General features: G+C 37.7%; 2 protein-coding genes across 3 annotated transcripts; one reads left to right on the top strand and one right to left on the bottom strand.

Annotated features, from left to right (window-relative positions):
* The first annotated feature begins 518 nt into the window (after positions 1–518).
* On the top strand, positions 519–6,209 carry LOC137941153 (uncharacterized). 2 transcript variants are annotated; one of them, XR_011110369.1, is made up of 6 exons: positions 519–1,358; positions 2,430–2,533; positions 2,662–2,838; positions 3,195–5,104; positions 5,208–5,738; positions 5,857–6,209. XR_011110369.1 is itself a non-coding variant. In XM_068786443.1 (5 exons), the coding sequence occupies exons 1-5, from the start codon at positions 1,156–1,158 to the stop codon at positions 5,355–5,357; spliced, it is 2,544 nt and encodes an 847-aa protein (XP_068642544.1). In that variant the 5' UTR covers positions 519–1,155; the 3' UTR covers positions 5,358–5,819. The 2 variants fall into 2 exon arrangements, 1 of the variants encoding a protein (XP_068642544.1); XM_068786443.1 differs by lacking the exon at positions 5,857–6,209 and having other exon boundaries at positions 5,208–5,819.
* A 2,222-nt stretch (positions 6,210–8,431) lies between these two features.
* On the bottom strand, positions 8,432–11,496 carry LOC137942006 (uncharacterized). The gene is made up of 5 exons (XM_068787666.1): positions 11,379–11,496; positions 10,033–10,250; positions 9,622–9,849; positions 9,400–9,542; positions 8,432–8,768 (listed from the first exon to the last, which is right to left on the bottom strand). Exons 1-5 carry the CDS (start codon positions 11,460–11,462, stop codon positions 8,584–8,586), a joined length of 858 nt encoding a protein of 285 aa, XP_068643767.1. The 5' UTR covers positions 11,463–11,496; the 3' UTR covers positions 8,432–8,583.
* Between the last annotated feature and the right edge of the window lie 930 nt (positions 11,497–12,426).

Consider the following 12,426-nt stretch of genomic DNA (forward strand, 5'->3'; position numbering starts at 1 on the left):
GGTCTTATTAAAATCAAGCAAGCCAAGGGAACTCTTTGCGTTGAAAAAACAACAAAAGGCTCATTCAATTCCATCTTCGAAAACGATGGCTCTGACTCGTGAACAGTGAGTCAGAACTCGGTAACCGCATATCTTGAAGAATATTTAGCGTCCAAAAATGAACAGAAATATATATGTTTTATATTCGAACATTAATGTACCCGAATGTATTTACCAGAATGCCATTACACTAACACGAATTTGTTTTTCCGCTTTTCCGTTAAATTTGGGAAATTTTGATTTCGAAAGAAGGGATAATTCCGTTACGGCGTTATCCCTAATTATTTTTTTCCAGTAAAATAGAGTAAAAATACGGAATTCGAAAGGCATTATGGGATAATTGTTATAAAAAGTAGATATTATATTCCGTAATTTTTTTTATTTAGGTTTTAAAATTTGTTATAGTTGCAACGGGTTACGGAGCGAGGTCTCTGTATAAAGAGGAAGACAGCTCATCTCCTCTACGGGTCAAGAAAAGCTTCCGTACCAGAAACCTGCGTCTTTCTTTTCCTCCGTTTCTCATCATTTTCTTCCGCTGTTGTGTCTCTGAGACAAAAATGGGAGAAATAAAAATCTTCCCCTTGATTCTACACTTATTCGGTTACTAGGTTCTTCTCTGTTATTTCTCTTGCTATTCTCCTGGATTGCTATCTGTTTTCAGAGAAATAAGAACGAGTGCGGGTTTTGATTCGTTGTGTTTTTGGTAGATCCTGCAGGGTGCAGCTTCGCGTATGTGCCTTTATGCGTCCTACGTTGTTTCTTCTGAAAATTGTTCGTTTCCGCAGTCATGTTTTCTGATTATTGTACCTTTTGTTCCCGATATCCCAAATTTTGTTGTCCCTCTGATTAAAATTTCTTGCTCCTTTCATTTTTGTTCGTGATTTCTTTCTTTGTATAGTTTTGGTTTGTTAGAGTCATCTGTGCGTAGTCACATTATTTTTTGTATTTTTCACCCGATCCTAATTTGTGTTTCGGAAAATTTTGTTTATCTTTTCCTCCACTCGTTGCTCCTGCATTTTTCTTGTTACCTTTCCATTAAAAGAATAAATTTATCCCCTCTTCTACCTTCCTAAAACGTTGGAGCATCTGGTTCGTTTTGAGAAAACGGGACAAAAAATGTATCCAGCTCCAGCTGAACCAACATTTTCACAGCCTCTGGCGGCGGCTTCTGAAGCTATGGTTGCGCAAGGTTCGTCATCGGATCACCGTTTCGCCCGTCTCAGGAGTGTTCAGTGGCGTATCAACTTGGGAATCTTGCCGGCATCTCCTGATTCCTCCATCGAAGTACTTCGTCGTGTTGCTGCTGATTCTCGGAGGAGGTAACTATCTATTTGGCTCTTCTTATTCTTAACTTTTTCCTTAAGAATGAAGAAAATATTAAGGGATCGTTTCTTATGATGTTGGCTTTGTATAGAGGTGTTTTGGTTTGAAATGTGTTTTTCCGCTGGGAGCTTGTGAACCTTTCGAGAACTCTTCTGTAGGAAAAACCAGCTTTTTCCTCGTTTTCTTTTGTTTCTTGGTTGAGGGAGGGTAGAATTTGATTGCTTGGGGTAACATGGCATGAGTAAGTTCCAGTTCCCACAAAACTTGCAAGTATAAGGGTGTGTGAGTTTAGAGTTGTAGATCTTCGGTCCTGCAATCCTGCAAATAATGCGTTCGAAAAATCACTTGGTCAGTTGTGTGTTTCTGGTGTACCCCATATAGTCTAGCAGATTTTATTTCAAACATGTGTTACCCGCTATTCTGCTGAATCTTTTGTGGTCTATGTTTATATTGACTTGGCAGTGGATTGATCCAGGATTAGTGCGTGGTTTGGTATGCACAGATATTAAGAGAGAATAATTCATTTACTTTCTCTAGTGTTGCATTTGCATTTTGTTAGATACATTTATCTGATGGGTATTTTTATTGGATGCATAGCTAGGTACTTTTGCTTTTAGTTTTTCCATTGGATCTCGTGCTTTGCTTGCATGCTCAGCATTTTATTTTCTTTAATTTTATTATAAAGAATTCAAATCCCAATATTGGTGCTTATATTGGAGTTAATCATGAAAGCAGGCCTGCTTGGGGCCCTGGTAAAAATGTCATTTTTTGGAATATGGCATATGAATATTTCAACAGTAGGATTTTGTGGATCTATTGCTGATGTTAAAGTTATCTAAAACATGAGAATGCTCTTGCATTTTGATATGTGTCGTGACTTCTTTCTGTTGTTATTTTTTTCTACTGAGATTAATACCAATAGTCCTATTTTGATGTTTGTAGGCAAGCTGGTATGAATTTCTTGCCTTATCTTGTTTCTTGGGACTCTTTTGTTTCTAAAACTTACAGTTTCTACTTGCTCCATGTAATCCTATATCCTGTGCCTAAACTCAGTTGCTGTCCTACAGATATGCAGGCTTGAGAAGACGCCTTTTGGTTGATCCCCATTTCCTAAAAGATGATAATAATGCTTCGGACCATATAATGGACAATCCACTTTCACAAAACCCTGGTATGTTTCATTTGTCTTGATTTGTTTCTATAATTTTTTTCCCCTGTGAACACAATTTTGTTAGTGCCTGGTCAACTTATTACATATACATAGCACTAATTCTAATATCTTTGATGATGTTGTTGCAGATAGCATGTGGGGTCGCTTTTTCCGCAATGCTGAGCTGGAAAAAATGGTTGATCAGGATTTATCACGATTGTATCCTGAACAAGACAGCTACTTCCAAACAGTGGCATGTCAGGCCATCCTAAGAAGAATTTTGCTGCTGTGGTGTCTCAGGCATCCAGAATTTGGTTATAGACAAGGCAAGTTTTTCCATGGGTCTCTGTTGGACTTTATCTCATTTCTAGTTTTCTCAATCAATGTTAGTAGTAGGGAAAGATGCCATATGACTGGGGGCAAAGGAGAAAAGCCCCATTTCTTAAAGCATGCTTATGCTGCTCACAAGAGGGCTAGTAGAAAAAGAAACACTAACAAACTCACAAACTCACAAACTCAGAAGGTATATCTTCACTTTTGGGAAAGAAGTTTATTTTCAATTTTGTCTGATAAAAAGCATTTAGGGGATCCAATGTGGTCAATGCAGTAATTTTGAATAGTTATTCTTGCATTGTTTTTATATTACAACAATGTATATAATGGGTGTTCTACACTATTTCAGGGATGCATGAACTTTTGGCTCCATTATTATATGTTCTTCATATTGATGTACAGCGTTTATCTGAACTGCGGGACCAGTATGAAGATTTTTTCAGCGACAAGTTTGATAGTGTGTGTGAAACTGATTTTCACTATTCGAGGGCCAGCTCCCCTGTTTCCTCAAAGTGGGCCTCTAGGAATGACTATGAAGATGACTTTCAAGAGGGAGGGGTCAAACTTGGTTGTAACCTAGACAAGTTGGACACATTCATACAAACCATTGTATTGCTGAATGATGCTTATGGGTCAGAGGGAGAACTGGGTATACTTTTGTCTGAAAGGTTTATGGAACATGATGCATATTGCATGTTTGATGCTTTAATGAGTGGAGCCTGTGGTGTGGTGGCAATGGCAGACTACTTCTCCCAATCACCTGCCAGCGGACCGATGACAGGGTTACCTCCTGTTATAGAGGCATCTTCAGCATTATATCATTTGCTTTATGTTGTGGCTTCATGTCTTCATAGCCATCTTGTTGAACTCGGTGTTGAACCCCAATATTTTTCATTGCGGTGGTTAAGAGTATTGTTTGGACGGGAGTTCTCATTGGAGGATCTCTTAATCATATGGGATGAAATATTTGCATCCACCAATAACAAGCTTGACATAGAATGTGAAGCTGGTTCCCAGTTTATTGTCTTAACATCTCCTCGAGGAGCATTCATTGCAGCATTGGCTGTTTCAATGCTTCTGCAGTTAAGATCCTCTCTTCTTGCAACAGAAAATGCTACTACATGTCTGCAGAGGTTACTGAATTTCCCTGAGAATGTAGACCTGAAGAAATTGATAGACAAGGCAAAGTCATTACAAGCTCTAGCACTTGAAGCAAATACCTGTTCATCTCCTTCCTCCAGTATTTCTGGTGCAGTGAAGCCCACATTTGCCAGAGGTTGCAGTCTTTCTTCAGGTTCAGCCTCCCCTAGAACTCTTAACTCTTTACCGGATAGTTACTGGGAAGAGAAATGGAGAGTACTACACGACAAAGAAAATCCCTCTAATGGCAGCCCCAATGCCCACTTTCTCTATGGAGGAAAAAGGGGTTCTTCAGGTCAAGAAAGACCAAGTCTGGCGAGAGCAGAATCAGCACCTTCTTCAATTAAGAGTCAGAAAGGAAACAAGATTTCTCGATTCTCTGTTAGGAGAAGGCTGTTAGAAGATTTGACTAGGGAGCTTGGTGAGTCAGAGGCAGAGGATGATAAATCGATTTCCAATGAAGTTTCAACAAGTAAAAATCTGCTCTCAGTTGATTTGGAAAAAGGATTTCTTGATAGTCATAGTGTACAAACCGGTGGTCAAGCTGATGAGATATGTTTAAGCGGACACATTGCAAATGAAGAGAACTCTTCAATTTTCTCTGATTCAACGACTCCAAGTACTGGAGCTCAAGACCATGATAACGATTCAGAGAAAAGTAGTGTCACATCAAATTCAGGCATGTATGACAATGAGGATGAAATCAGTAATATAGGACCCTGTAATGGTACCATTTCAGATAGTGCTGAATCCAGCTTCAGAGGAGAGACCAAAAACAAAGATGAGTCCGAAAAGAATGAGAATTCAGATGCCAGAGCCATAGAAGATACATCAACTCACATCGAGCATGACCAAGATGGAAACAAACAGTTGCAGAATATGAAGGAGCGGAAACCATTGTCTGGAAAGTTTCAGTGGTTTTGGAGATTTGGTCGAAATAATGGTGAAGGAGTTGCAAATATGGAGACTCAGAGTTCTCAAAACGTCACCATGTCATCGACATGCGGTATCGATGGTGGTAACAGCAATTCAGGCGCTGTCGATGGTACCGCAGCATCCAAGTTTGATGGTTTGAGCAGTCTCAGGAACCTGGGACAATCTATGCTTGAAAATATTCAGGTAACAAAGCCTTTCAACCTGTGAATCACTTTTGAATTTTAACATTATTATCTGTCTCAGTTTCTGTTATTGAGTGTAATCTGACGAGATATAACTTGGGTAGGTGATCGAATCAGTGTTCCAACAGGAACGAGGACACGTTGGGTCACTGGAAAACTTGTCCAGAAACATCCTCAGCGGCAAGGGACAGGTTACAGCATTGGCAGCTCTGAAGGAGCTCCGGAAAATAAGTAATCTTCTATCAGAGACGTGATGAATACGTGCTATAGATATCTGTACATACACATTTTGTAATTACTATTCTTATTGAGAAAAATAAAACGAGGTTTTGGGAAGTTCTCTTCTACAATCCTGTTTTCCCTGTTCCTATGTCTGTATCTTTGGGCGTCGCTATCTCAAGGCTTCGTCAGCATGCTGATCGCAAACGAGAAAAAAGTGGCTGGAGATTAATAACCAACCGCCTGTGACAGACAATACGGCCGTCTTTTGCAGCCTTCTTCACGTGCGTTTTGGTGAAAAGCTGGGTCTGGATGTGACAATTATTGAATCTCGAATCTCCGGCATCGCCAATGATATACGGTTCGGCCAAAGGGAGTCATGGACGTCGTAATCTAATGCCGGGCAATTTTTCTCTGTAAGTCGTTTTATGACTTTGTATCATCTTGTCTGCTTTTGCACACATTTTGTATTCAAGTCGATATTGAATAAAAAAATTTATGAGTGGATAAGAACGAAATTAGTTGCTTCTACAGCATCGTGTTTCGTATCCAAGTATCCGACTATCAGACATGGAAAAAGATATTTTTATAATCCCAAAAATCTCCACGAAGAAAGCTGCTTAGCCTCTCCGATGCTCCAATCATGAAGGGAAATAATTTCACCGAAGAACACGGAATGGGCGGATGCTGAGTCTGATTTCATTTATCCACAACGGTCGAGCCCAGAGAACAATTCTAAAGTTTGAAAAGTCAGTTTCGGTAAATCCCAGGTAAGGCACCTTCTCACAATATAATGTTCAGAATTTCTGGTACCTGTTGAAGCAGATAAAGCTCTAAGTTTTAGTATAAAAAAGCACTAGAATAAAAGGAAACTTTAGCCTTTCCCTCTATGAAATACAATTAACTAATTACCATATTTTCACTTTGCCCCTAGTCCTTTCTACCTGATATTGTTTTCTTTTCCTTCTTTGAGATCTAATTATGTTGCCCATTAAACCAAAACAGTAGTTTTCTAAATGCGTTGCAGTTTCTTATAGTGATAAGATAATTGACGAGAACAAAAAATTGTTGAACAAGAAGAAGATGACCAAAGATACTAACTTGTTGAGTTGTCTAACCACATTCAAGGCACTTGAGACCACAAAGGGGATATTCTCCTACATATCTCTTGAAAATCCTATGCACCAAACAATTTTTTAAGGAAAAGTCTCAGTTTTTTTTTTAATTTTTTATTGAAACCAAAACCAGATAAATAGGCATATTCTTAACGAAAAAACAGCTCAAAAAAGCATACCAACGAGTAATCCTTCTGCCATCAGAAGCAGAGGTATTATGCAGTAGATGTATAGTATTATCATGTTATAACCAATTCTAACATGTTAATAACCTTGTAGATTGGCCGATTCCTTGCTGGAGAAATTGGGCCCTCTACCCCCAGCTTCAAAAACTGCAAAGCTAGCTATTATTTTTCATGCAATAGTGGAAGCTTGGAAGGTGTTAATGAACAGTCTCACATGGATTAATTAGTACAAATATCTTGAGTTTATTAGTTAGGAAATAGGTTTCTTAAGTTGACTAGTCATTTTTGGATAGGCCTTAAAATCAACTTAACATGGTATCAGAGCAAGTACTCATATGTAGACCTACACCTAAACTATCCACCTGTAGAGCCACAAAAGAGGGCCTACACCTAAAGTATCCACTTATAGAGCCACAAAAAGAGGGCCTACACCTAAAGTATCCACTTGTAGAGCCACAAAAAGAGGGCCTACACCTAAAATTATCCACCCAAAAAAGAGGACCTACACGTGAGGGGAAGTGTTAAGAAATAGTCCCACATGGATTAATGAGTACAAAGATCTTGAGTTTATTAGTTAAGAAAGAGGTCTTCTAAATTGGCTATTCATTTTGGCCAAATAGTCTTGATGAACCATTGTATACCATCTGCAGTAGTAAGTAATATGGTGAACAACTTGGTAGCAATTTTCTCTCCCGCTCTAATACAGCTGTAAAGTTTAAAAGCAAAAAACAAGCAATATAATAGGAAGCATGCAGTCAAAATTCTTTCTTGGGTCAAAGTCAGATTTGCTTAAACAGATTTCTTTCGTTATCCTCCTATATGAGATTTTCCATTTTTTTGGACTCCACCTGAAACTAAAAAAGCAGATTCTGATTGAATGTTGACGAATTGGAACAAAAAGGTCTACTATGAGATAACTTTAAGGCTTGCTACCACTTCCCGAACCTTGTGACTTCCTCATTCGGACCTTAATCCCAGAGGCTTTCTACCCTTATAAAGGCGTTGGAGTGGACGTGCTCTTAGTAGCACTCTGCAATTCCAGACAATGCTGTGAACTTATACACAGTATATACGACATCAGCTTCCTATTTCCAAAAGAACAAGGGAAAACAAAATCCTTTTGATCGGATTGATATTCATAACGTAATAAACTTGAAAGACATGCAAAGTAAAATTCAGAAATGCTTGGTCGTGAAAGAAATGAGAGATCTCGAAAAAATTAACCATCAAAGAAGAACACGACATCGAGATGGTAATCTTACAGCAAAAGGACGCATGGAGGACAAAGAATAAGAAGAGCCAGCATGAAGCTATAAGTCAAAAGAGGAGAATGTATGGTCTTGGATTCTCCCATTTTTGGCCTCTTCCCGCTGGTGCATCTCATTTAATTGAATTTACGTGTCTGTTAAGTAAACCAATCTTCGTTACTAAGGGCTTGATCGCTGGATTTGGAGTGTTCGTTTTTGCTCGTATTAGTACACACATGAAAACAAAAATTTGTCAAATCATATCCTGTGAAAGAACACTTGGGACCGTGTTCATTCGGCTTTGCAGATGTCTCTAGAACCCATCTTACAACTCCAACACTGTACCTGTAGGAGAGCGCTGGAGGATAACCCAGCAAAATCAACTCCTCTGTTTGTTACACTCTTTAGGAAGGTCGTAGTGCCTTAGATTCTCTTCAGTCAGTCCTATGAACATTCAACCCTCCTTAGACATGCTGCTAAGCTCTTTCTATCTGGCAAACTCAAAGAGGCCATCATCTGTATATTGGGTGTTTATATTGGCAAAGGGTATGACCATAAAGAATGAACAGAGGGAAAACACGCAATGAACAGATTTACCCGACATACCTCAATTTGTGGAAAAAAAATAGAAAAAACGAAGACGAAGAAGAAAATCCCCTGACAGATTCTCTATTTTACACCAACGTATTTACTATCACTAAACCAAAACACAATCTAATCAATATTGTGATATCCCGGAAGAAGGGATGTGATGAAGCCGATGACAATCACCTGAATCTCCCTCGCAATGCCCAGCCAGCCGTCCCTTCTACCAGCCTCCACTGGGTTCTCATTTTGAATCACCTGTGGATCTGCATCATTTTCTGCAGGTCGATTCTCATCCTCAATCTCTTGTTCACCTGGTAAGTAGTATAAAAGTTGAAAATTAATTTACTGCATTAGAAGCATGATGTTCAGACTAAATAATAAGATTCTCCTGCAAGAAAGGAAATAGGGACATCCCACACCGTAGTTGAGTTCTCTTTCTAGTTAAATTTATCATCCTGGTAAACTAATTGAGCCGAGGAAGAGATCTCAAAAACCGTGACCCATTTTCAAAATCTGCAATTAATACACAACCATAGTAAAGTTGGGTTTTATTTAGAATCAGCATAGATGGTGGAAACCATTAGCGTATCTTAGATTGCAATTACATGTGACTAGGAGATAGATCTGCACACACTTGTGACAATGCTTTGCATTATTTATTTGCAGATGGCTGCAGGGCCATAATGTATAATTACCCTATTCCAGTAAGACGAGGACCATATCACCAAATCATGCTAGCAATATAACAAGATAAAGTTGACAAAAAAACATAGCCAAGAACAAAGTTTAAGACAAACCATGAATCGCAGAGTCAAATACTATTCAAACCTGTGTATTCCATTGCCTCAACGGGTATTCAAGCGTAATCTTGTAGTGCTTGTGTGATTCAACTACTATGCATGTAATAAGCATGAGGTCAATTTAGTAAGAGGAGGACCATACCAGCTACTGGCGCAACAGGAGCACCAGCATTGGCTGGATCATTCGCTGCTCTGATAAGTGGTCGGGGCTGTGGAGGTCCTGCTGCCCTATGCATGCCTTGTGAAAGCCATCTTATCAAAGGCGTTAGAACTCCTGTTTGATAACTGTAGTGCAGAATAAATATCAGCATATAGAAAAGAGATTGTTTTAATCAAATGGGTAAAATAGTTGCCAACAGCTTACAGATAAACTAATGAAGCAATGAACAGTAGCAGAATGAGTTTCTGTTTTGATCCATCTTGATTGAACACAAAGACCACTGCTGCCAGCTTTAGTATGAGAAATAAGTCAAGCTGAAATGCAAACTGGAATCTCCTTACAACAACTTGTCTATGTTGTGCTTGTGGCTGTTGCCTTCCTTCTTGCCCTTGGCCACCAGCAACAGCTCCTCCGTCAGGTCGACTGGATCTACTGATGAGAAAAACATAAAACCATCAGAGAATTCTTTCATTTTCATTTTCATTCAATCAACTTTCTACATCAACAAGTAAATCTGAACTACATAATTAAACAAGACTGACATTTTTTAAAGTGAAAGAAATTTCACTGCTCAAAGCAATAAGTGGAATAGTCATGTAATCAAGATAAACTTACGTAGGCACATTGTACTTGAGAGGGATAAGTGTATTTGAAGGAAGTCCAGCCATTGATCCCACGAATGGAAGAACAGGAACAGCATATAAACCTGCACCATGGTTAGCCTGTTCCTGGTTTTGTGTAGGCACTAGGCCTGGCACAATTGCAGGGTACATGAATCGATACATTTGAAAAGCATAATTTGGAAAAGCTGGAGACCCAGGATAGACTGGTGCCTGCAGATATAAATTATACTTTTCTCAAAAAACAAACAAGACAAAGAGTGAAAAAAGCTGAATATGAAATATAAATTTCGTTGTGATGCCATCTAATAGTTAACTGTTCCACATAAACAAGACAACCACAAGGAAAAGGGATTTTTTTTGGACATTTTAGTGCCTAATACTAAAGAAAAGAACTTTATTTTGAAAGCAGTGGTATAAGAAAGGCAGCTGAGATTTATATTTATATAAGAAATAACTGCATTGGTGTTTTTCATTTTGTTAGTCTGTAAGAGTAACCACTTCAACAAAAGCTGCAGTCACAAGATACCAAACCACAAACTACTTCACGACCGTTTATCTACCTACGTATCTCTCTGTCAACTAGTCTTCTTGTTTTAATGTACTATTTTCCTCTGATTTTTCTGTAGTTCTTTCCTAACACAATGTGATTTGATGAATTGCTGAAGAGAGATATAGAAATCCAGTGTACTACGTGATTAGTGTCAATTCAAATGCAAAATAAACTGACTCATAGTGAGCAGAAAACAGAAATCCAGAAATCAGAAAAAAAAAAAAAAAAGACCTAGAGTATAAAAGATCCCCTCCTTAAAAGGGTACTCTCCAAAATAATAATGATAATAATAATTCAATATCAAAATAAACACGTCATTTTGGAAAAACCAGTTTCTTGATCAGGAAGCAGACGAAACCTCCAAAAATTTTACACTGAAGGAAATAAGAGTAATCTTTTCGTCCCATAGACATTAAAACATGTACGAGAAGTTAAACTAACTGATATAAATCTACAAATTCTCCAAATAATGCACACTCGGAAGCATTCCAGTACATAAGGGAAAGAAAATCTTCATTAATTAATCACGCCACTAGTGTAACTATGCGTTAGCATGATTCAATTCGCAAATCCTCACAGGGAAAAGCAAAAAAAAAACATCTAATTACATTCGATTCCAACGATGCCAACTTTGAAGGTTCATGCGTCGGCCACAAGAATGGATTGGAAGCAAAACAACCAATAGATCGATAAGAGTGCACATGAACGAAATTGAATTAAGGGTATACACATTTTAAGTCGCGTCTGGAGAAAAGTAACGCATGGAAAATGTAACAACAGAGGCGCACCTGGGGCTGTTTTAGATTATCATCTGATGGACTAGGAATGGAAGATTGGGTGTCAGAGGGGCGTGTTTGAGGTCCTTCGGCCATGAGAGAAGTACGGAAGCGGCCGTAGAAAACACCATAAAAGAATTGAAGCGCTCGGCAGCGCGAGATGCCAACCAAGCGGTAAAACGATTCAACTCCACGTCAATCAGTCCACGTGGCTTGTGGAGAAAGGATCCGGACCGTCCTTATAGCTCACCACTTAAAAAGCTGGCGATATTCTCCTATTTTTTAATTTTTTTAAAACTTATTATTCTATTAATAATTACTGGTAAATTTTATAAAAATAATTGCTTTTATTTGAACAATATATTTTATTTTTTATTTATTTACTATTATAAAAACTTAGACATTTTAATTCGTGTTTGTAAAATGAATTATATTAGTTAATTAACACAGTCATGAATTTAATAAATTCAAAGACTATTTTTATAAATATATAATTATTTATCCCATCATTTACATATTATTATTCATTGTTTTAATCTTTTAACATCTAAATTTATATTATTAAATGGTATATATATAGTAATCTTTAACTTTAATATATTTAAATTCATTTTTAGATAATTAATATTTTAATTAAATGACATAACCATGAATTTAATTTCAAGTTATATTAAATTAAAATCATATTATCTAATTCAAATGTCATTTTACAAACTTCTACTTCTTTATTCTTTAATTAAATCATTATATAATGATTAATTTTTTAGACGATCTACGTTTTTAAATAGCAAGTAGAAAGAAAAAGAATGGAATACGGTCTCTTTCTACGTCTAAATAGAAACGAATGGGGGAAGACGATACGTCTTTCCCGTCATTTTTTTTTTTTAGGTTTTTAGTGAAAATATTTTAAAAATTGGCTAAAAGGTACTTCAACAGAATTCGCTGGACCAAGCTTGCATACCTCCATAAGGGGGGGTTAGTGCACATGACTCAAGACATGATCTTCATATGCATTACGCGGGTCATGTCCTGATGTCGTTAAAGAACGCCCAAATTCATG

The sequence above is a fragment of the Aristolochia californica genome, unplaced genomic scaffold (genome assembly GCF_029961685.1).
Source record: "Aristolochia californica isolate CCGP_79_NKW_82.1479 unplaced genomic scaffold, dmAriCali1.0.hap1 SCAF_9, whole genome shotgun sequence".
NCBI classification, from domain to species: domain Eukaryota; kingdom Viridiplantae; phylum Streptophyta; class Magnoliopsida; order Piperales; family Aristolochiaceae; genus Aristolochia; species Aristolochia californica.

Bases quoted from the DNA above. Each gene is read 5' to 3' on its own strand.
- LOC137942006 (XM_068787666.1), bottom strand. From the start codon at position 11,462: ATGGCCGAAGGACCTCAAACACGCCCCTCTGACACCCAATCTTCCATT. The intron at 9,850-10,032 runs GTAAGTTTATCT...TTTTCTCATCAG, and splicing joins CTCAAGTACAATGTGCCTAC to TAGATCCAGTCGACCTGACG. The intron at 8,769-9,399 runs GTATGGTCCTCC...ACTACTTACCAG, and splicing joins TCCTGTTGCGCCAGTAGCTG to GTGAACAAGAGATTGAGGAT.
- LOC137941153 (XM_068786443.1), top strand. From the start codon at position 1,156: ATGTATCCAGCTCCAGCTGAACCAACATTTTCACAGCCTCTGGCGGCG. The intron at 2,534-2,661 runs GTATGTTTCATT...ATGTTGTTGCAG, and splicing joins TCCACTTTCACAAAACCCTG to ATAGCATGTGGGGTCGCTTT. The intron at 5,105-5,207 runs GTAACAAAGCCT...TAACTTGGGTAG, and splicing joins CTATGCTTGAAAATATTCAG to GTGATCGAATCAGTGTTCCA.